This window comes from Suricata suricatta, unplaced genomic scaffold (assembly GCF_006229205.1).
Source record: "Suricata suricatta isolate VVHF042 unplaced genomic scaffold, meerkat_22Aug2017_6uvM2_HiC HiC_scaffold_139, whole genome shotgun sequence".
NCBI classification, from domain to species: domain Eukaryota; kingdom Metazoa; phylum Chordata; class Mammalia; order Carnivora; family Herpestidae; genus Suricata; species Suricata suricatta.
Window position 1 is genome coordinate 36,944 of NW_021858109.1, and position 22,359 is coordinate 59,302.

Consider the following 22,359-nt stretch of genomic DNA (forward strand, 5'->3'; position numbering starts at 1 on the left):
CCAGAAGTGCACAGCTCAGTCCTCACGTCCGTCCACCGCCTGGAACACCGGCTTTCTTACAGCAAACGCATGTCCTCACACTGCCAGTCCTGGACACTCAGCGATGTCACCGCTCTCTGCGGGTCATCTCTGCTCTAACAGGCGCATCTGACGTGCAGACTATTTATGAGAGGTTTAACGTTTCACTCACCTCCACTGCTACCACAATCAAAACGAGGTCCAACTTTGAGTCTGGAAAGAGGGCATTCACTTGTGGTGACATTCCAATTAGGGCACAGTTCGTGACTACAGATATGACACTCATGGTCTCAAAAGCCAACTAGAAGAAAAAAAAATGAAATTAAAAACCACAGTGACCTCTTCCTTCTTTCCTCACCCTGTTTCTGTATTACATGAAGTCACAGGAAAGCCTTGCTGACGTTCTCAATATCCCAAGCACATTTTAAACTCTTTCTCTTTAATGCCCTCGGTTTCTCTGGTTTACAAAGTCCTGCTGTTCCAGGGCATGTTCAGTACTTTCGGCTGGAAGAGCCAAAGCAGTAGGTGCTCCCTTCCCAGATGCAGGCGGCCAGGGGCCCGGGGTGTGGACTCTGTCCAAGAGGCGGACGCTGTTCATGTTACTCTGCTCGTCCCCAAAGGGAACCGAAGATGGGGCCACCAGAATAAGCGGTGACATTCAAAAACTGTTAGGTAGGATTTCCAACAGAATTTGCTCTGTGACGGTCTCACTCTGCCATACCACAGACCACATGTGGCCCGGCTCTACCAAAGGCCACAGAGGTTACCCTGACCCTTTTCTACTGGCCCTCACCTGGGGCACTTTAGGAAAACACACGCGACCCCCCGGGCTTCTGAACAGACGGGTCCAAGGCCCGGAGGGCGGGGGAGTCCCATGGGGAACACATGGGAGCACTGACCGCGGAAGTGCTCTGACCACGGCTTGAGCCCTCTTTTCCTTTAACGCACAGCCCTTGCTCACTACTGAGTGACTTAGCCCCTGCGAGGGGGAGACAGGGCTTCCCTTACAGAATGAGCAAGTCACCGGGAGGAGAGGTGCGGCACAGGGACAAGTTCCCAGATCCACAAGGTGAAAGGCCGCGTCCTAAATCAAGGGGGAACGCTGCGAACCTGGGCAGGACTTGTAACAGCTCTGTGTGGGGACACTCGGTCCGAGGCGTGTGGCGGGCACAGCACAGAACAGAGACTTGTCCAGTCTCTACGCTGCACACCCAAACAAATGGAACATTCTGTGTCAGCTGTATTTTAGGTTAAAAAAAAGAGTCTGTAAAGAGTACCACAATTCTAAGAAGTGCAATTACTGTTAGAAACTAAAATTTTAAAAGAAGCAGAACAGAACATGATTGGATCCAAACTGAATAAATGTCTGGTCTCATGGAGAATTTTCACTACCTTCCTTTAGGAATCCTTGGTATAACCTGATAAGTTTTCCATGGTTTTCTGTACAACAAACCTACTCAAGACTTTATCTTCTCTTTAAATAACTTAAAACTTTTTATTGATTCACTTTTTATCTTCACACAGCTTAGAACTGAAACACTTGAAGTGACAATGAAGAGCCCCCTAACCCTCTATATGTACCCCTTGCCCGCTAGCGAGCTCCTGTTCCCCCTAGAGAAGAATCACCGCTATTAACGTTTCGGACCTTTCCAGATACTTTATATGAACCCTCATAAGGAAATTTGAGTACATACCCTTGCTTACCCTCTTTTCAGCCTAATACATACAGTCAGGTCCCTTGCTTTTGCCACTTAAAATGTGTTGGCGAATATGTCAATACTCAAAGAACTCCCTCATTCTTTGTCACAACTGCTTAAATATTTTAGCGCATAGATGTACCAGAATTTATGTAACCATTTCCTTATTGTGGGCATTAGTTGCTATTACAATATTGTTCCAATTGGTCACCACATAAACACATCATTTAACAAGAGTAGAATTAGGCAAATTCCTCAAAGTGGAACACCTGTGTCAAAGGTACCAAGCGTTCATAATCTTGAAAAATAACGCCAGGCTGCGCTCCTCGGGGTCGACCAGTTCACTGTCCTGTCAGCAGCTTGTAACAGCACCTGGCTTCCTGCACTTTTAATGCATCTATAGTGAAAGATGATCTACCGTATGCTTGCATTCATAGGCCTAACAGGAGAGACCTGGCAGGGGACCATGGGGAGAGGAAGGGGGAAAGAGACCAGGGAAGAGTGAGGGACACAGATCAAGGAAAACTACTGAATACTGGAGACAAACCATGGACTGAAAGGGGAGGGGGAGGGCGGAGGGGGTGATGGTCATGGGGGGGGGGCACTTGTGGGGAGAAGCACTGGGTGTTATATGGAAACCAATATGACAATAAACTATTATAAAAATAAATAAATAAAATACAGTCGCACTGACCTATAACTTATATGATAAACTGTACTCATTGAAGTATACACTTCATCTGGTACATGTATGTACCTGTGAAACCACCACCACAAACAAGACACAGAATACTTCTACTTCCCCCAAAAGACTCCTAATGACCTACTACAATCCATCCTTCCAACTGATAAAACGCTGAGTTGTTTCCAGTTCTGGACTACTGTGACTGGAGTTACTAGAGACATATTCGTGCAGTCCTGAAACGTTCACATTCTCTCATTTCTCCTGGCTATCTAGGAGCCCATGGGCTGGGGTGTGGTAGCTGTATGTTGAACTTTGTAACAAATGTCAGTCTCGCTCTGCAAAGTGACTGGACCATTACACATCTTCGCCAGAAAAGAATGACAGTTCAAGTTACTACACATCACTGCCAACATTTCACACCAGGAGTCTTCATTTTAAAATGGCTATGTATGCAGTGCTATTTTCTGGTTTCCATTTGCAATTTCCTGGTAACTAATTATAAATCTTTTCATGAGCTCTTTGGTCATTCACATAGGTGTTTTGTTGAAGTACTTCTTCACATCATTGTCCTGGTTTTTAAAGGCTGAACAGTCTGACTGAGTTGTAAGAGTTCTTAGTCGGAATACAGGTCCTCTGACAAACACATGTACTGTGCACTTTTTCTCCCATTCCGGGTCTTGCCTTGTCTCCTTTGACTTTAGAAGAGCAGACTTTCCCTCCCATCTGGAGACCTAGCGATCTCAATGCTATTACCAGACAATCATTTCCCCTACTGACTTGAGATTTCACATATGCCACATAATCAGTTTTTGGACTTTCTAGTCTGTTTCCCCGGTCTGATTGTCTACTAATGCACTGGACCACACTACGTTAATAACTGACGTGATAGAACAAGTTTTAATATACGGTAAGTGTCCCTGTTCTTTATAGTTTTCTTGCTATTCTATTCACTTCCCCCTGTGAATGTGACAATACATTTACCTACTTAAAAGAAAAACTTTGGCTGCCAGAGCACTACATTTATAAATTAATTTCTAGATTATTTTGTAAATGAAAGGAGAACTGATACATATTGAATATTCAGAGACTTCCTTTATCAGGTAGCTATTACTACATAACCAACCAGCCCAAACTCTGGCTTCAAAGAGCCATTTACTTAGCTCACGATTCTGTGGGTAGACAGTTTAGGATGTGCTCACCTCCATTCTGGTCTCAGCTGACCCTGACTGAATTTGCTCATGCACCTGAGGTCAGCCAGCGGGCAGTGGGCAAACTGGAGACGTCACTGGCCTTACTGTGCTACTCAGCACTTCTAGTACGATCTCCAATACAGGTAGCAAGGGTGCATATCCTTGCATTGTTCCTAATTTTAGAGGGAAAGCATTCAATTTTTCACCAATAGGGACGATATTAGCTTTAGATTAAAAAAAATAGATGTCCCTTATCAAGTTGAATACCCCCATTTGTATTTTCCTAAGAATTTTCAAAAAGGACTGTTGGATTCTCTCGAATGCTTTATATGTACTGGTCGATACAACTATGCAGTTTTTCTTTTTCAAACTGTTAAATGGTAGATTATATGGATTAATTTTCTAATATTAAACCCGGGTGGCATTCCCCAGACGACACCCTACTTGTCATGGCATGCGCTTCTTTTTATAGACTGCTGACTTTTACCTGCTAACAGCTTACGGAGCTGTGTTGTATATTTACTCACAAGGGATGTGGGTTTGTCGGTTTCCTTTCTTGTACTCTGATGTTCTCCTACACTGATACCAGCTTCATAAAATGAATGAGGAAATAGTCCCTCCTCCTCCTGCTTTCTGGAAGCAGTTGTGTAACAGTGGTGTTCATTCTTCCTTAAATGTTAGAACTCGCTAGTGAAATCACTTGGACCAGTGCATTTCTTTCTTGGGAATTTTTACCCACACACTGAATTGTCTTATAGTTACAGAGCTACTCAAATTATCTATTTCACAGTGGGGGAGTTGTGGTCGTTTGAATCTTTGCAGGAATTGATAAACATGTCGACTTTATATGTGTAGAGTTACTTATCATTTTCCCTTTAATACTTCTGGTACCTGAAGGGTCTGCAGTGCTGTCTGTTTTCTTTTTAGGTCGGGTGTCTCTTCTTCATTTAGTCCTGGTAGAGGTTTATCAACTATGTTGTTCTTTCCAAAGAACCAACTCTTCTGTTTCAGTGATCTGGATTATTTTTGTTTTTCATTTCATCCATTTGTACTCTTATTATTTTCTTCTTTCTATTGCCTCTGGGTTTCTTCTGCTCCTTGTTCCTAGTTTCCTGAGTGGGCACTGAGATTGTTCTTTGAGAGATTTTCCTCTTTCTCAGCGTATGCACTCACTGCTACAAATTTCCCTGTCAGCCCTGCCTTAGCTATTTGATATATTTTCATTTTCATTCAGTTCAATGTCTTTTGAATTCACTTGACACTTTCTCTTTGGCCCACGATTATTTAAGAAACATGCATTTAGAGGCAGTTGGGTGGGCTCGGTCGGTCAAGCAACCGGCTCTTGATTTCGGTTCAAGTTATGATCTCACCGTGGTAAGACTGACCCCATGTCAGGCTCCACCCTAGGCACGGAGCCTGTTTAATCTCTCTCTGTCTCTCTCTCTCCTGTCCTTCCCCCACTCAGGCACTGTCTCCTTCACTTGTTCTCTCAAGAAAACTGTGCATTTAGTTTTCAAGTGTTTGGAGACTTTGTTATCTTTCTGCTACTGATTTCTGGTGGGATTCCGCTAGAGTCAGAGAACATTCTACACATAATTTCAATTCTTCAAAATCTTTAAAGCTTGTTTGGTGCCCCAGGATGAAGGTTCTGTAAGCACTGAATGTGCACTCTACAAGTGTAGGGCCGAGTGCTCTGTGATGTGGGTTCGAGTCTGTTATCTGATGGTGGGGGTATCCGGTGGCCAGGTGAGCCCTTCTATGTGCTTGCTGGCTTCCTAGCTCTCGTTCTACCGACTGGAGAGAATCGGGTGCTGAGGTCTCCAACTGTAATTGTGGATTCATCTACTTCTCCATTCAGTTCTATCAATTTTTAGCTCACGTATTATAAAATGTTCTTCAGTGCATACACATCAAGACTGCTATGTCTTCTTGGCAATTTACTACATAGATTACATATTACACTCTGTGTGTGTGTGTGTGTGTGTGTGTGTGTGTGTGTGTGTTTGATCTTGACTTAGGAGGAGGTATGTTCCAAAATGGTAAGTTAAAAATATTATAAGACAAAAATGTATCTAATATGCCTAATATACTGAATTATAGCATAGCCTAGCTCACCTTAAATGTGCTAAGAACCCTTAGATGAGCCTACAGCTGGGCAAAATCCTCATACAAAGCCTACTTGATAAGAAAGTATTGAGTATTTTCTGTAATTTGTTGAGCACTGCACCTCACAGGAAAAACAGAACGGCTGTGTGGGCCCGGAACTGTTCTCAGTGACTGTGGGGCTACCTGGGAGCCGGGGCCTGCTGCCCAGCACCAGGAGAGAGGATCACCCTGCATACCACCGGCTTGGGAAAAGATCCACATTCAAAACGTGAGGCATGGTTTCTACTGAATACAGAGCGCTTTCCCACCACTGTCAAGTCACTACATGTATTTAGAATCATTAGATAGTGTTACAATTTTTGTTTCAATTGTAAATATAACTTTAAAGACTCAAGAGAAGTAAAGTCTTTTATGTTTCCTCATATTTTTGCTTTCCATGGTTTTTCTTCCTGATATTCCCAGGTCCTATCTTTTATCATTTCCTTAAGTTTAAAGAATTTCTCTTTAACTCCTCTCTAAGGGGGTACCTATATGGCTCACTCACTGAAGCATCTGATTCTTGATTGTGGCTCAGGTCATGATCTCAGGGTTCCTGAGATCGAGCCCCGCACTGGACTCTGCACTGACAGTGTGGAGCCTGTGTGGGATTCTCGCTCTCTCTGCCCCTCCCCTGCTCACTCTCTCAAAATAAAAAAACATTTAAAAATCAATCAATAAATAAAGTAGTTATTCTTTGAGGATGGGTTTTCTGGCAAGAAATTCTCTGAGTTTTCTTTCACCTGAGAGGGTCTTGATTTCCCCTTCATTCTTTTTTCTTTTAGTTCATTCATTTTTTGAGAGAGAGAGACAAAGACAGAGCAAGCAGGGGAGGGGCAGAGAGAAAAAGGGAGACAGAGAATTCGAAGTAGGCTCCATGCTGTCAGTGCAGAGCCTGATGCAAAAACCGTGAGATCACGACCTGACCCAAAATCAAGAGTCTGATGCTTAACTGACTGAGCCACCCAGGTGCCCCTCCCTTCACTCTTGAAGGAGATTTTCACTGAATACAGGATTCTGTATTGACACTACTTTTCTATCAGCCCTTGAAAAAGACTATGCTGCTTTCCTCTGGCCTCCATTACTTCTGATGAGATACTGGCTGTCATTCTCATTGTTTTCCTCTACAGACAACATGTCATTTCTCTCTTGGTCTTTCAAGTTTCGTCTTTAGTTTTGTTTTTTGTTTTTTTTTTTACATGTTTACTTATTTTTGAGACAGAGCACGAGTGTGGGAGGGGCAGAGAGAGAGAGAGAGAGACACACACACACAGAATGCAAAGCAGGCTGCAGGCTCAGAGCTGTCAGCACAGAGCCCAACATGGGGCTTGAACCACTGTCTGTGAGATCATGACCCAAGCCGAAGCCCGACGCTTCACCGGCGGAGTCCCCAGGCAGCCCTTCATCTTTAGTTTTCATGTTTCATTATGATGTATTGGACATGAACTTTTGGGGGCTTATCCTGTTTGGGATTCATTCTATTTCTCAGCCTGTAGTTTTACATCTCTTGCCAAATCAAAAGGTCTAGACCTTATCACTTCAGGTATTTTTTAGCTTCTCCTTTCTCCTCTCCTTCTGGGTGTCCAATAACAGGAATGTTAGATCTTTGTTATAGTCCCACAGGTCTCTGAGGTTATATTTACTTTGTCAGTCTATTTGTTTCTCTGCATTTCCGACTGAATCATTTCTATTCTCTATTTTCCAGTTTCTGATCTTTCCTCTATTCCTTGCATTCTGCTACTGCACTCGTCCACTAAGCTATGTTAGTTCCATTTTCCACCACTAGGAAACCTATGTGCCTCTCCTTTATATCTCCTACTTCTTTCCTGAGATATTCTAATTCTGTTTTTCTATCTGTTTAATGTATGTTCATTTTTCAAGACTGATTTAAAATCTGTCTGATATTTCTAATATTTGTCCTCCTGATGGTGGCATCTACTGACTGTCCTTTTTCTTTTCCTTCTGATTTTTTTGTTTTGTTTTGTTTTGTTCATCCTGATTCTTGGTATGATGGTTTTTTAAACAGAATCCTGAACATTTTAGGTGTTGTAAGATTCTACACTTCATTTAAACCTTGGTTTCAGTGGCCTCTCTAACAACACTCTAGATGACCCACTTGGATCCCTCTGACACACAATGGGGAGGGTGGGGTCCTTACTATTGCTGGCCTGGGGTCAGAGCTCTGGTCTCCCCCTAGACCTTCCCACTGATGCTAGGAGGGGGACAAGTGTCTCATGTGTGCCCCCACGGGGTCTCTGCTGTGCTGGGTGACTGGTACAAGGCCTCTCAGTAGGCTCTATCTGAGCCCATTCCAGCAGAAAGTGGGAAAGCAGCTTCATAGGTCCAGGGTAGGGGTGAAGGCCAGCCTCCCCTCAGGATCTGCAGGGACTCTGCAGGCACAAGGGCCTCCTTGTCACTCAGTGGGTGAGGTACCACCTGGCTAGCCTCCTATCAGAATTTTTACATCTGAAAGGGGTCACAGAAATGATAATTAGCCTCCCCCACCCCATTCCCAATTTTACAAACAAGCAAGGCCCAGAAAAAGTTAATGACTGTTTTTGAAGTCACACAACAGCTAGTTTGTGGCCAAAAATAAATAAATAAAAATCCCAAATCTCTCCTTTTACCTTCATTTTTAATCATAATGGCCCATTTTGCTATTTTCCCCCAAAGGAGTCATTTCTTCTCAAATAATTACCTGCCATACACCAATACTGGCTGAAGGCTCTGAGAACGGACGTTTCAAGACCCTGCACATCTTTAAGGCGTCTGAGTTCACTTCAGTGAAGTTATTTAGCACAGCGAAGGCAGCAGCTAACGGGTAAACACAGGAGAAGAGGCTCACATAACCGAACTGAAGAAATAACTCCAAATAATCATCAAAGGTACCCTGAAAATGAAAACCACAAGAAGAAAAAAAACAGGCACTGTGTCAATATCATATAATAAGAACACATTTTGTGATACTACCCAAGCAGTGGCCTCCAACCAAAGAAAATCTTAGATTTCCTCCCAATTTCCTCTTTTCAACAACAGAATTCACATAAATTCAAAAGCAATTTTATATTCAAGTCCCAGACAGAATGAAAAAATGATGTAGCTCCTCATGTCATTGTGCCAAATCACTGAATTATTACATAATAAATAGCAGCAAAGCTAAAGATGTCTGCTTTTAACCAAGTAAAAAGAAATGATCCAACATCGCTATCAGAAATTTTACATGACAGTCCACTTACATCATGGGTTCCCCAGAATCTCAGTCCCCGACCCTCCATTAAAAAACTGATAGTGGTGGGGTGCCTGGGTGGCTCAGTCGGTTGAGCATCCGACTTCAGCACAGGTCACAATCTCATGGTTCGTGGGTTCAAGCCCTGCGTCAGCGTTCTGTGCTGACAGTTAGCTAAGAGCCTGGAGCCTGCTTCATATTCTGTGTCTCTTCCTCTCTGCCCCTCCAGAGCTCATGCTCTGTCGCTCTTTGTCTCTCAAAAATAAATAAAATGTAAACAAAACAAAACAAAACCCTGATGGTGGTGATGCCAGTGAAAATAGCAATGACCTCCAGAAGCTTGCCTGCCCGTAAAAGCGGTAACAACATGGGGCACCTGGGTGGCTCAGTCAGTTAAGTGCCCGACTTCGACTCAGGTCATGATCTTGCGGTTTGTGGGTTCGGGCTCCGCATCAGGCTATATGCTGAAAGCTCGAAGCCTAGAGCCTGCTTCGAATTCTGTGTTTCCCTCTCTCTGACCCTCTCCTGCTCACGCTGTCTTTCTCTCTCTCAAAATTTTTTTAAAAAAATGAACACGAGCGTGTTATTTCCAAGTCCTGTAGGTCAGAAGTACGAGTTGGCCTGGCGGGGTTCTCTATGCTCTGGGTTTCATGAGGCGGAACTCGGAGTGACGGCCAGTGGGCTCCAGCCGGCAGGGCCCGGAAGAATCTGTTTCTGAATTCATTCATACTCTGTCTCTGTCTCTCAAAATAATTTTTTAATGTTTTATTTACTTTTCAGAGACAGAGAGAGGCAAATCATGGGTGGGGGAGGCGCAGAGAGAAAGGGACACACAGAATCTGAAGCAGGCTCCAGGCTCTGAGCCATCAGCACAGAGCCTGACCCGGGGCCCGAACCCACAAATTGTGAGATCATGACCTGAGCCGAAGTTGGATGCTCAACCATCTGAACCCCCCAGGTGCCCCAAAAAGAATTTTTTAAAAAAGGTAACAACAACAACAAAATGGCAAACTGTCAGAAGCAGCTTTTCAAGTCCTCTGGAAGTTAACCAAAGGCTCGCACCAATTCTGGCGGCGTGGTCATGAAGAGCAGCTCAATCTTCTAGCATTTTAACTTATTCCAGTCTCATCTCCTCCTACTCCCCAGCTCTGCAGCAGCCTGGAACCAACCAACATGCACTCCTGGGACCAGAGGGAGCAGACTGGGGCTGCAGATCTCCGAAAGCCTCATCCCCAAAGGGAAGTCATTATCTGGCCTGCTAAGTGGTGCCCTGAACCAGACTCCACTCAAGAGGCTGGTCTTTAGTCAACTTCACTGAGTCTCCTCCACTACTAAGGGAGCTCCATCTCCCTGGGGATGTGAGCAAAATTTGGAAACATCAGCCTGCCTGAGGCAATGCAGAGCAGCTGGGAAACAAGAGACCAGCCAGGCAGCTCAAAAGGACAAGCTGATTAGGTTTATTCCTAGGTATTTTATGGTTTTTCATGCAATTGTGAATGGGATCTGTTTCTTGATTTCTCTTTCTGTTGCTTCATTTTTGGTGTATAAGAATGTAACCGATTTCTGTACGTTGACTTTGTACCTTGCAACTTTACTGAAATCATTGATCAGTTCTAGAAGGCTTCTGGTGGAGTCCATCAGGTTTTCCATGTAGAGTATCATGTCATCTGTGAAAAGGGAAAGTTTGACTTCTTCTTTGCCAATTCTAATGTGTTTTATTTCCTTTTGTTGTCTGAATGCTGATGCGAGGACTTCCAGCACTATGTGAAACAACAGTGGTGAGAGTGGACGTCCCTGTCATGTCCCTGATCTCAAGGGGAAAGCTCTCAGTTTTTCCCCGTTGAGGATGATATTAGCTGTGGGCTTTATGTAAATGGTTTTTATGATGTTTAAGTAAGTTCCTTCTATCCCGACTTTCTCAAGGTTTTTATTAAGAGGAGATATTATATTTTGTCAAATGCTTTTTCTGCATCTATCGACAGAATCATATGATTTTTTTCTTTTGTTTTGTTAATGTGATGTATCACATTAATGTATTTGTGAATATTGAACCAGCCTTGCAACACAGGAATAAATCCCACTTGATCATAATGGATAATACTTTTTATATGCTGTTGAATTCAATTTGCTAGTATCTTGTTGAGTATTTTTGCATCTGTATTCATTAAGGATATTGACCTGTAGTTCGCTTTTTTGTTGGGTCTCTGCCTGGCTTAGGAATCAAAGTGTAGCGACACTTTCTACAATAGCCAAATCATGGAAAGAGCCTACATGTCCATCACCTAATGAATGGATCAAGATGTGGTGTATATATATATATACAATGGAGTACTACATGGCAATGAGGAAGAATGAAATATGGCTATTTGTAGCAAAGTGTATGGACCTGGAGGGTGTCATGCTAAGCGAAATAAGTCAGGCAGAGAAGGATAGATACCATATATTTGCACTTATAGGTCTAACAGGAGAAACCTAACAGAGGACCATAGGGAAAGGAAGGGGGAAAGAGAGCTGGGGAGAGTGAGGGACATAAATCATGAGAGACTATTGAATACTGAAAACAAACCATGGACTGAAGGGGGAGGGAGAGGGAGGGAAGGGAATGGTGGTCACGGTGGGGGGCACTTGTGGGGAGAAGCACTGGGTGTTATATGGAAACCAGTTTGAAAATAAACTATTTAAAAAAAGGACAAGCTGAGGAATGAAAGAAATATCCACAGGGGGTTTGGAAAACCCCAACATTCTCCTGGGAATCTAGAGATGGGAGCATGCCTAATCCCAGGAGAGACCTGAGAAGGCTCTAAGGTCTCCCCCATGACTGACCTTGGGGCTCTGCACAAGCAGAAATGCTAAGGCAGAATTTTAAATGGCCTGGCTTTGTGTTGAAAGCATGCCCAAACACAAAAACAGATACCGAATAGACATCCGATGAGGGACAGAAGCAGAAAAATGTTCACTCTTGAGCCCAGAGCCTGACCTGCATCCTGCAGAGGTTTCATGAAGGATGAAAATCAGTGCTGGTTGCTGCATTCTCAAAGGGCCTCATGACGACCTGTACCTCTCACCAAACACTCTCGAGCTGAATGAGCACTAGAGAAATCTTGCAAAAGCAGTTTTAGGAGTAGAAATTGGATGAAATGTTTATGATCTCATACTCCCTGCATGTCCTCTCCCCTTGAGCCCTAGCATATAACCACTAGCTTCACACAGCAAAAGGGCAGCTCTTTCTGACCACGAGTCCTGTCCCTGTGCTATAAGAAAAGCACCTTCTTGCACTGAAATGGTCTCAAGAATTCTTTGATTCTTCGCTTGCGGCCCCACAGCAACATCTACACAACACTCAACTCAACGACAACAGAATAGTCACTCTTCCCAAGGGCACACGCAACATTCTTCAGGACACCTGAGATGTTAGGCCATGAAACAATCTCAAGAAATCTTTTTTTTTTTTAATGTTTTTTATTTACTTTTGAGAGACAGAGAGAGAGGGAGACACAGAATCTGAGGCAGGCTCCAGGCTGAGCTAGCTGTCAGCACAGAGCCAGATGTGGGGCTCAAACCCACGAACCATGAGATCATGACCTGAGCTGAAGCCAGACGCTTAACCAACTGAACGACCCAGGCACTCCAATTTTTAAAACATCTAAAAGGCTTAAAAGTCATACAAAGTATCTTCTCCAACCACAATGGAATGAAGGGAAATCAATAACAGAAGGAAATCTGGGAAACTCATATTGAGTGGAAATTAAGCAACATACTCCTAAAAAGCAATGAGTCTAAGAAGAAACCACAAGAAATATTAGAAAATGCTTTGAGATGAATGAAAATTAAGACACAATATATCAAAATGTAAAGGATGCTGTGAAATCAGTGCTCAGAGGGAGGTTCATGGGTATAAATGCTTCATTAAAAAAAAAGGGAGATCTCAAAACAACTGAAAATTTCACCTTAAGAATCTAGAAAAAGAAGTAAACTAAATCTAAAGCATGCAAAAAGAAATAAATACAACAAAAGTTTTATACATAGCACAATAATTTATATAACATATAAGAGTATATTTTCATACAATTATATATAATCATCTCAACAGACACACACACACACAAAAACCCAAAATCTGATACCCCTTCATAATAAAAACACTCAATAAATGAGTAACAGAAGAGAGTTTCCTCAAAGTGATAAAAAGCATCTACAAAACACCACAGCTAACATCACACTTAATAGGGAAAAACTGAATGTTTCCCCACCTAAGATAAGGAACAAGCCAAAAATGTCTGCTCTTAATTCTTATACACAACACTGTCCTTGGGGTTCTGACCAGGAAAGGAAAGAAAGACAAGGAAAGAAATAATAGCCATCAAGAATAAGAAAAGAAGCAGCAAAATTAATTCTATTTGCAGAGGACACGATCTTATACATTAAAAAAAGCCTCTAAAGAACTCCAAAAAAAATTATTAGGACTAATTAGAAATGATCTAATAATAAACTTCAGTAAGGCTGCAGGATATAAGATCAATATACAAAAGTCAATGGTATTTCTAAAAACCAGCAGTGAACAAAGTGAACATGAAATTTAAAAAATTTTCATTTACAATACTATCAAAAAGACTTAGTAATAGATTTCACAGTGTTAATATTTTACACTGAAACCCAAAAATCATTGCCAACAGAAATGAAAGAAGACCTAAATAAATGTTCATGGATTAGAAGACTCAGTATTGGTAAGATGGCGATACTCCCCAAATTGATGAAGAGTTCCAATCAACATTTCAACTGCATTTTTAAAAGAAATGGACATGCTAATACTAAAACCGTAAGGAATTACAAGACACCCAGAATACCCAAAACAATCTTGAAGAAGGACAAACGTAGAGAAATCCCACTTGCAGATTTGAAAACCTACGACGAAGTCACAGGAATCAAGATCGTGTGACACTGGCATGAGGACAGACACACAGAGGGCAGTGGGACAGCACCGAGAGTCCAGAGACAAATCCATGTGCCCTTCGTCTTACAATTTTCTTTCAAGTTTATTTATTTATACCGGGAGAGACAGAGGCAGTGCAAGTGGGGGAGGGGCAGAGAGAGGAGAGAGAAAGAAAAGAAGAGAGAGAGAGTCCCCAGCAGGCTCCACGCTGTCAGGGCAGAGCCTGATGTGGGCTCAAACCCACAAAATCACGAGATCATGACCTGAGCCAAAACCAAGAGTCAGACACTTACCCGACTGAGCCACCCAGGTGCCCTGGGCTTACAATTTTCAACAAATGTGCAAAGATTATTCAATGAAGAAAAAACTTATTTTTCTTAAACGGTGCTCAGGCAACTAGATATCCACATGTAAAAGAATGGATCTGGCCTCTGACCTCACACAATCTATAAAAATTATTTCATAGGGATCAGACCTAAATGTAAGAGCTTAGCCTATAAAATTCATAGAAGAATACACAGAAGGAAATCTTCCTGTCTTCAGATAAGGCAGTGGATTCTTAGAGAGGACATCATTAGAATAAGCAACAAGAAAGAGAGAAATTTGACTCCCATCTAAGGTAAAAACTTGTGCATCAAAGGACACTCAAGAAAATAACAAGCAAACCACAGAATGGCAGGATATATTTGCAAATCATATATCTGATTATATGGAAACCAATTTGACAATAAACTATTAAAAAAAGATTAAAAATATAAATCTGCAACTATAAAAAGAAAAATTTATATTCAGAATATACAAAGAACTCTTTCAATGAAATAATGAAAAGACAGATAACCCAATGAATATGAATACATATTTCTCCAAAGAAGAGATACAAATGGCCAAAGAGCACATGAAAAGATGATCAGTAGCATTAGGCACTAGGGAAATGCAAATAAAACCCACAATGAAATACCATTTCACACGTATTAAGTGTGGCTACTGTTAAAAGGGGGTGGGGGCAAAAAATAACAGGTGTTGAAGGAGATATGGAAAAAAATGGGACCCTCATAGATGGCTGGTTGGAATGTAAAATGGTAGCCCTCACCTTTGAAAACAGACTGGCAGTCCCTCAAAAAGTGAAACACAGAGTGAACATATGACCTAGCCTGTGGCAACTAATGTGTCATAGGAAACATACCTTCATACAAAAGCTTATACACAAATATTTATAGCAGTTTAGTCGTAATAGCCAAAAATTGGAAACAACTTGTTCCAAATGTTTATCAACTGATGTACGAATACAGTGTAGTATATCCACACAATGGGATATTATTCAACCTTGAAAAGGAACGAAGCACCGATACATGCTGTATCGTAGACTGCGCCTTGACAGCATTGCGCTCAGCGAACAACGGTCAGAGACTGTAGGGTTCCATTTGCGTGCCATGCGGGCAGGAGGTAAACCGAGAGAGACAGAACATATACTGGCGGCTGCCAGAGACTGGGGTAGGGACTGACTGCTCAGTGGGTTTGGGTTTCTTTCAGGAATGATGAAATGTTCTGGAATTGGTGGCGATTGCTATAAAACCTTGTGAATTTACTAAGAATTATTACACTGTATACTTTAAAATGGTGATTTCTATGGTGTATCAATTATATCCCAATTTTTTTAAGAAAAGAAAAAAAGCGGATAGTAATAAGGAACCTCCCAAGAGCCACCCTAGCAGAAGGAGCAGATATACCAAAGAGGCCACAGAAAGAAATCCACAGGAGAAAGTGGGGGAAACCACAGAAGCATGAAGAAATCCCTCTCAAGCTACATTTAAAAACCTTTCTAATAACATCTTAAAGGTTTAGTCCAAAGGAAGAAAGAGGCAACAGTCCTCACATACCCTCAGTTTGGTGGGGGAGAAACGTCAAAGGTATGAGGTGAGTTACGTAGTGATCTTCAACGATGGACCCGGAAGCCGTCACCGAAGTTGGCTGCCTGGGCATTGGTGACCCCCACTGGCCACCTGAATGACATTACCAAAACTCTACAGGACCCAGTGACGAGCTACTCAAACTCCTCACTCCTCAGCAGAGGCCTGCTGACCCCCGGGGTATTGAGCAGCACCCTATGCTGGGCAGTGGCTGAGCAACAGACCCGGCCCTCAGGAAGCCGAAGGCCATGCTTGCCGACCTTCAGCGTCCTCAGAACTCCTCAGGTTTGATTGTCCAGTGCACAGGCAAGAACAACTCCATCTTGATAATAATACATGTCACAATATCTTAAAGCAATATTACTATCCTAAATGAATGATTATAATGTTTACTACTATATCTCAGAGTCCGTCTTTCACCAAGACATGAGTATTAGGCTCATTGATTGAACTTCAGTGTAAATCAGATTCTACTTCCGGTAGAAGATACCCAAGGGAGGAGCCAAGATGGTGGAACAGCATGGAAGTCTTTTTCCAGTCTCATGTCCATAAAATACAGCCAGGTCAACACTACACTATCCTGCACACCTAGAAAACTGACTTGAGGGTTAACACAACAATCTGCACAACCTGAACCACAGAACTCAGCAGGTACACTGTGTGGAGAGGTGAATAGGGGGAGAGAGGAGACACAGGGGGGCAGGGATCTTTTTTGGCTTGCAGAGAGAGGAGGGAGACAGGGGTGGGGAGAACACTCCCCCGCCCAAAAGAAAATACCCAAACCTAAGTATAGAGAACTGGGAATGGCAGAAAGTGCTTCTCTCAGACGGTCTCGGTGTGCAGATGGAGCATGAACCCGGGACTCTGACACAGGCTCGGGCGGTTTTCAAGGTTCACACGTGCCTCCAGAGCTGGCGGACTGGGCTCAGCTGGGGACTTGGTGGTGAGTGGTTTCTAAATGACTCTGTGGTTGCATCTGGCTCTAGAAAGGATTTCCATAGGCTGTGCTGCAGCACACAAAAGTGGTTTTAAACTACACCCAGTGATACAGTAGCCATTCAGCTTCTCTAGAAAGTATAGAAACCAAGAGCAGAGTAAAAAGTCTTAGCTATTACGCCATTTTTACCACAATTTGGTCTTAAGAAACCCCAATAGCCGACGCATGGCATTCAAAACTGCTGTTTCAGATGAGAACGTACACACAGAGCCTCTGCAGAGATGTGCAGACTGATTCTCGCAGGTGTGCCGCTGGGCAGCCTCCAGGAGGCATGCTCAGCTCTTCTGGCATTTCTGGAACACAACACCGGAGCCCCTTCCCCACACAGCAGCGCTCTCTGCATTCGGTGTCCATCTCACGCAGGGACCTAGTGTAGCATGCACACATTAACACTTTCTCAGGACTTCCGCACTTCTGAGCACTTTGAGTCAGTGAACTTAGCAAACCAGGGACGTGCTCCAAAAGTAAGGAGGAAGAAAAATGCAAATTCAACAATGTAAATAACTGCATACTAAAATAAAAATACATTAACCAAGATATAGTCTACCCTATTAGCTGCAAGTTAGCCAAGACCAACTAGGACGAACGTACAAAATGTGAGAACAAAGCTGTCATGAAGAATACTGTGGTGTTTCTGTGAAGTCAGAACTAACGTTACAGATCTATTTACTAGACGAATGAAAACAAAGTTCCAGGTCTCAGGGGATCCACCCCACTGGCTCCTCAACCCAGCCATGGAGAAACACCATGGCTAGGAGTTCCCCACGCTGAATATGACAAGGAAAGAAAGTACGAGACTGAAGGCTACAGGCAGCACACGGGCATGAGGGGCTGTCCATCTTTCTCCTAAAACTGTTCCTTATTCAATATTATATTGGATGCTTGCTAAAAGTTTACCATGATAAATAACATGGGGACAGTGCCCTCAGCAACAGAGAAAGAGAAATTATTAGAAAGTGCACAAAACCCTAAATAAAATACTAACATAGTCAACATGACAAAGTATAAAAACACTGAAACAAGTAGAGTTAAGCACTTAAATGTATACAGGTGTTTCATTAAGAAATTTATTAGTGGAAATGAAAATATTAAATCTTAATATGATAGTCTCAACAGAAGCAAGTGAAGAATTCGATAAAATGTAACATCTTTCACAATACAAACTTAGCAAATAAGGAAAAGAACATTTTTAAATTGATAAAAAGCTATCTACCAAAAACATGGGACAAACACTGATAGTCAATGGTGAGGAGACCAAAAACAAAAATCAGGAACTAGACAAAGATTCCTACTGTAAATACTTCTGTCCAAATTATACTGAACATATTCATGAGTCCAATAGATAATGAAAACTATACAGATGAAGGAAGAAAGAAAAGAGACATCAGTTATAGATAGCTGAAATATCCAAGAAAATGGATTAGAAATAATCGGAGGATCCATCAAGGTTGCTGGGTAAAAAGACACAGAAATCCACAGCACTCCCATGTAAGAGCAACAAACAACTAACAACTCTCAGAGAGCCGTCACTCACTGGACACCGGAAATCACATACCGCCTCCGCCACGTGCCTACCCCCAGGTTAACCAAGGGATCAGCCTGACACTGCACCTCCGGCTGGGGTACCATGGACGTGCTCTCCCCGAATTGCTAAACTGCAATCCTGTGAGGAAACAATGGGACAAACTAGCTTCACAATAAGCCAACGCCTTGAACAAGGAAAAAAGCCAGGGATTATTCCAGATCTGCAGTTTTCAAGCTGTCTGGTCTTTGAAGCCCTCAACTCTTAACAATGACCGAGAACACCAAAGACCTTCTGTGTGCAGGAGTTCTACATAGTGATATTTACTATGTTGGAAATTTAAACTCAAAACTCTCAAAAATATTTCACATTGATACACTTAAACAAAAACATTAACATCAATAAAATACTGCTTGAAAAATCATGACATTTTCTAGGACAAAAGCACTCCGTGCAGATAGCAGCCCGTGTTTCCGGTCTAGCTTACGGGAGGCAGCTCCCTGATGGTGTGGCAACATGTTGGTCTCCCTGGAGCATCCGTCCTGGCAAGTCCTCGTCTCTGCAGCTGTGCGGCAGGGCACGAGCCGGGGTCACAGGACAGGGCGCAGAGCGCAGTGCGGACCTGCGGTGCCCATGGCCTTCGCCCCAGCAGCTGCAGCTGGCTCACAAGACACTAGCAGATCACCGCCGGTGGGGACACGATGCAGGTTTTCCTTTTCCTTACTTTTCACTCTGTCCTGCATTACCCACGTTTCCTATCATGCATAAACAAGTCTTACTTTTGTACTGTCTTTTGTATTTCAGTCAAATCGTCTTTTCTCCCAAAACTTGGTAATATTCCTTTAGATTTATGTGTAGTAGTCAGGATGAGCTTTCCAGAAAATACGACTCTAAGTTCACTGACTTCAGGAGGAGACAAATACATGAAGAGGGAAGGATCAGCGCATGGGAAACTGTGGTCTAGATCAAATGTGACCCCAGAGCATGTCCCCTCTCCCAGTACATGAAGAGAGTTGACAAGAGCAAATACTGCATTGTCACTCCATGGAGAGAGTAGAGGGGGAGGTATGGGAGGAGAGGAGGGAGCAGGTCAAATCACCCCAGGCCCCAGCCTCGCAAGCAAGCCAGGCTCCATGGAGAGAGTAGAGAGGGATGTGCAGGAGGTGAGGACGGCGTGTGTCAGATCACCCAGGGCCCCGACCCGCAAGCAAGCCAGGCTCCAGGGAGAGAGTAGAGGGGGATGGGCAGGAGGTGAGGACGGAGTGTGTCAGATCACTCAGGGCCCCGGCCCCGCAAGCAAGCCAGGCTGCATGGAGAGAGTAGAGGGGAACAGGCGGGAGGTGAGGATGGAGTGTGTCAGATCACCCAGGGCCCCAGCCCCAAAGCAAGCCAGGCTGCATGGAGAGAGAAGAGGGGGACAGGCGGGAGGTGAGCAGGGAGCGGGTCGGATCACCCAGGGTCCCAAGCCAAGGAACAGCACCGTGAACCACAGGTTCGCTCACAGAGGCAGGACCTGCAGGAGAAGCCAGTGCACTGTGTCACTTCACATCAGAGAGCCCAGGCTGGATGGCAGATTCCGAACTGGAGAAGCAAAGTCTTGAATCCTGTTTCTGATTTAGTTACCAAGTGATTAAACAGAGACCTTCAACTGCCTGTTACTAACATGGGAAAAGCAAGGCTCACCTTACCTTCCTTCAAAAAGGTATTATCAGATGTCAGGAAATGCCAAAAAGGTGGGGTCCCAGATTCTGGCTGTGTCACCTGATTAGCATACAGCTCTCAGAGGAATTAAGATCATTTGGATGATGGGCAACTGCTTGAATCACTGCCCACCGTTCACCGAGCCAGAGAGAAAGGCAGAGAACCTGGTCCAGAGAAGAGCGGGGGAATCTGGTTTGGGGCACCTGAGAGTATGACGTGGTTTGCCCAAGGAGGTCAGAGAAAAAGAGGGGGTGAAAGTCGATTCTGACTGATGATGGGGACAGAAGAAGGGAAGTAGAGGCAACAACATGGAGAATTATTTCGAGACACTGGGGCAGGAAAGCCAGGACACCAACAGCAGAGGATGTGCAGGCTTGCCTGGTTTGGGACAAGAGGGCTGCTGACAGCTCCGGAGGGAGGATGTGGGAGCTGCAGACGGGCCCTGGGAAAAGGTGCAGAGGGGACGGAATAAAGAGCTTGGGGAAAAGACCGCTTGATTGGCTTCCTAACGAAAGGGAGGGATGAAAAATACGGCCAGAAATCCCACTCCCCAGAACAAGCAAGGAAGGTATAGAGTCAGACACAGACTGAGGCTTTAGGCCACAGCCAGCTAGCCCTTCAACGAGTACAGACAAGGTGGCACCACAATGTGCAAACGTGCTCCTTCCTTGCGTGCCTGTGTCTTCTCTGACACCTCACATATAAACATAAGCAGTGTTACTTACTAGCCGGCTGTGCGGTACAAAGCATATACTTTGAATCACGTTCTCCCCCAAAGACAGCCATGACAGAAAATGCTCCGTGTATGTGTATTTCATCAAGAGGCCTGTGATACACTCAAAAACTGGAGAAACCGCTGCACAGGTGAGAAAGGGAACAAAATGCAAGGCAGTAAGCAGCGGCCTGGCCACACTGCAGGCCACAGGCCAAGGGAGGTGGCCAGATCTATATCCTGTGGGGCAAGGGATTCAAAGGCACCCCACCCCCCCAGAGCACAACTGGGGCTTGGCTGCCTGAACAAAACCAGGGGCTAGGACCCCCTGACCTTGAAAGAGGGCTGAAAAAAGCCCCAACTGCTGCCCTGCACTACAGTTGGTATCAGGAGCACGCTACCACTGGCTCTGCAAACCCCAATGTCGTCACAAGGTGGGAGCTCGGGGCTACAGTCCCCTGGTTTTGGACTAAGGACTTAGAGGCTCGGGGGCAGGTGTGAAAACAGGGCAGGAAGAAGTGAGCAGAGAGAGAATACAATCCTCCTCAAGATGAACGTACCAACTAAAACTCATAAGCATATGAGAAAAAGGAGCATATGAGCCAAAAAAGTCAATAGATGATTCGGAAAAGAAGACTATGAGAGCTTCTCAATGACGGTTCTCCCTGACTGAGCCGCGGGGCCCAACTCACCAAGAAGAGGACCACACCGAGGGGCACGTGGGGGCTCAGTCGGTTAAGCGTCCGACTTTGGCTCAGGTCATGGTCTCACAGTTTGTGGGTTTGAGCCCCATGTCAGACTGTGAGTGAAGCCTGCTTCTGGTTCTGTGTCTCCCTCTCTCTCTCCACCCCTCTCCCATTCATGCTCTGTCTCTGTCTCTAAAAAATAAACATTAAAAAAATTTCTTTAAAGACAACCACACCGAGAAGGAAGGTGCAGGAACCAGAAACAGTGACCTAAAGCAGACATGACCCCGACGCCCTCGCCCACGACACACGGCCAGGCTTCATGAGTTAGATGCTTCAGCTGTTGGTACAGATGGGCCAACCTGCCAGCGAGCTGCCTGCAGCTCCTGACAAGAACTCAAAGTCTCGGTCTTACAGGAATCATTTTATGCTTCCCATACCACTAAGTAATGTACACTGGAAATGACTCTGCAGAGAGCACTCCATTTTCGGGATCTCCTCCAGGAGTCAGCAGCATCCTGAGCGAGCAGGGTGCTGTCCCCCGTCTCCCCCGCCCCGGCATCTTGGCAGCAAGGGTTGCCTGCTGTTGGGCGTAACTTCAGATGGAAGGCGGCCACATGTCAGTGCACAGGCCCCCCTTCCTTACTCTAAGGCGGCTCTTGATGAGGGCGCTGCCGGAGCGCACTTCTAAGTGGCCGCATCTGAGCCAGTGAGCACGTTTGTGGAGTTCGGTGCTGACTGTTACTCGCTTCTAGTCAATGGTTAATTCGGCAACATCCAAACTTACCAAATAGGTTCCCATTTCTTTTTCCAGGACAACTTGTTCGTACAATGTAGCATCGATGTCGGCTTTTAGAGCCTGCACCTGCCTTTTCACCTGCACGCGGTGCTTCCTCTGAAGCCAGTACGGAAGGAGAGACTCCATGACCTGGTTAAGGATCTGCGA

The 22,359-nt window shown here is 44.2% G+C and overlaps 1 protein-coding gene across 1 annotated transcript; it reads right to left on the bottom strand.

The window, feature by feature from the left end:
* Positions 1-6: 6 nt before the first annotated feature.
* LOC115284645 (anoctamin-10-like) lies at positions 7-22,352 on the bottom strand. The gene is made up of 3 exons (XM_029931176.1): positions 22,201-22,352; positions 8,431-8,622; positions 7-319 (listed from the first exon to the last, which is right to left on the bottom strand). The coding sequence occupies exons 1-3, from the start codon at positions 22,336-22,338 to the stop codon at positions 164-166; spliced, it is 486 nt and encodes a 161-aa protein (XP_029787036.1). The 5' UTR covers positions 22,339-22,352; the 3' UTR covers positions 7-163.
* Positions 22,353-22,359: the final 7 nt, after the last annotated feature.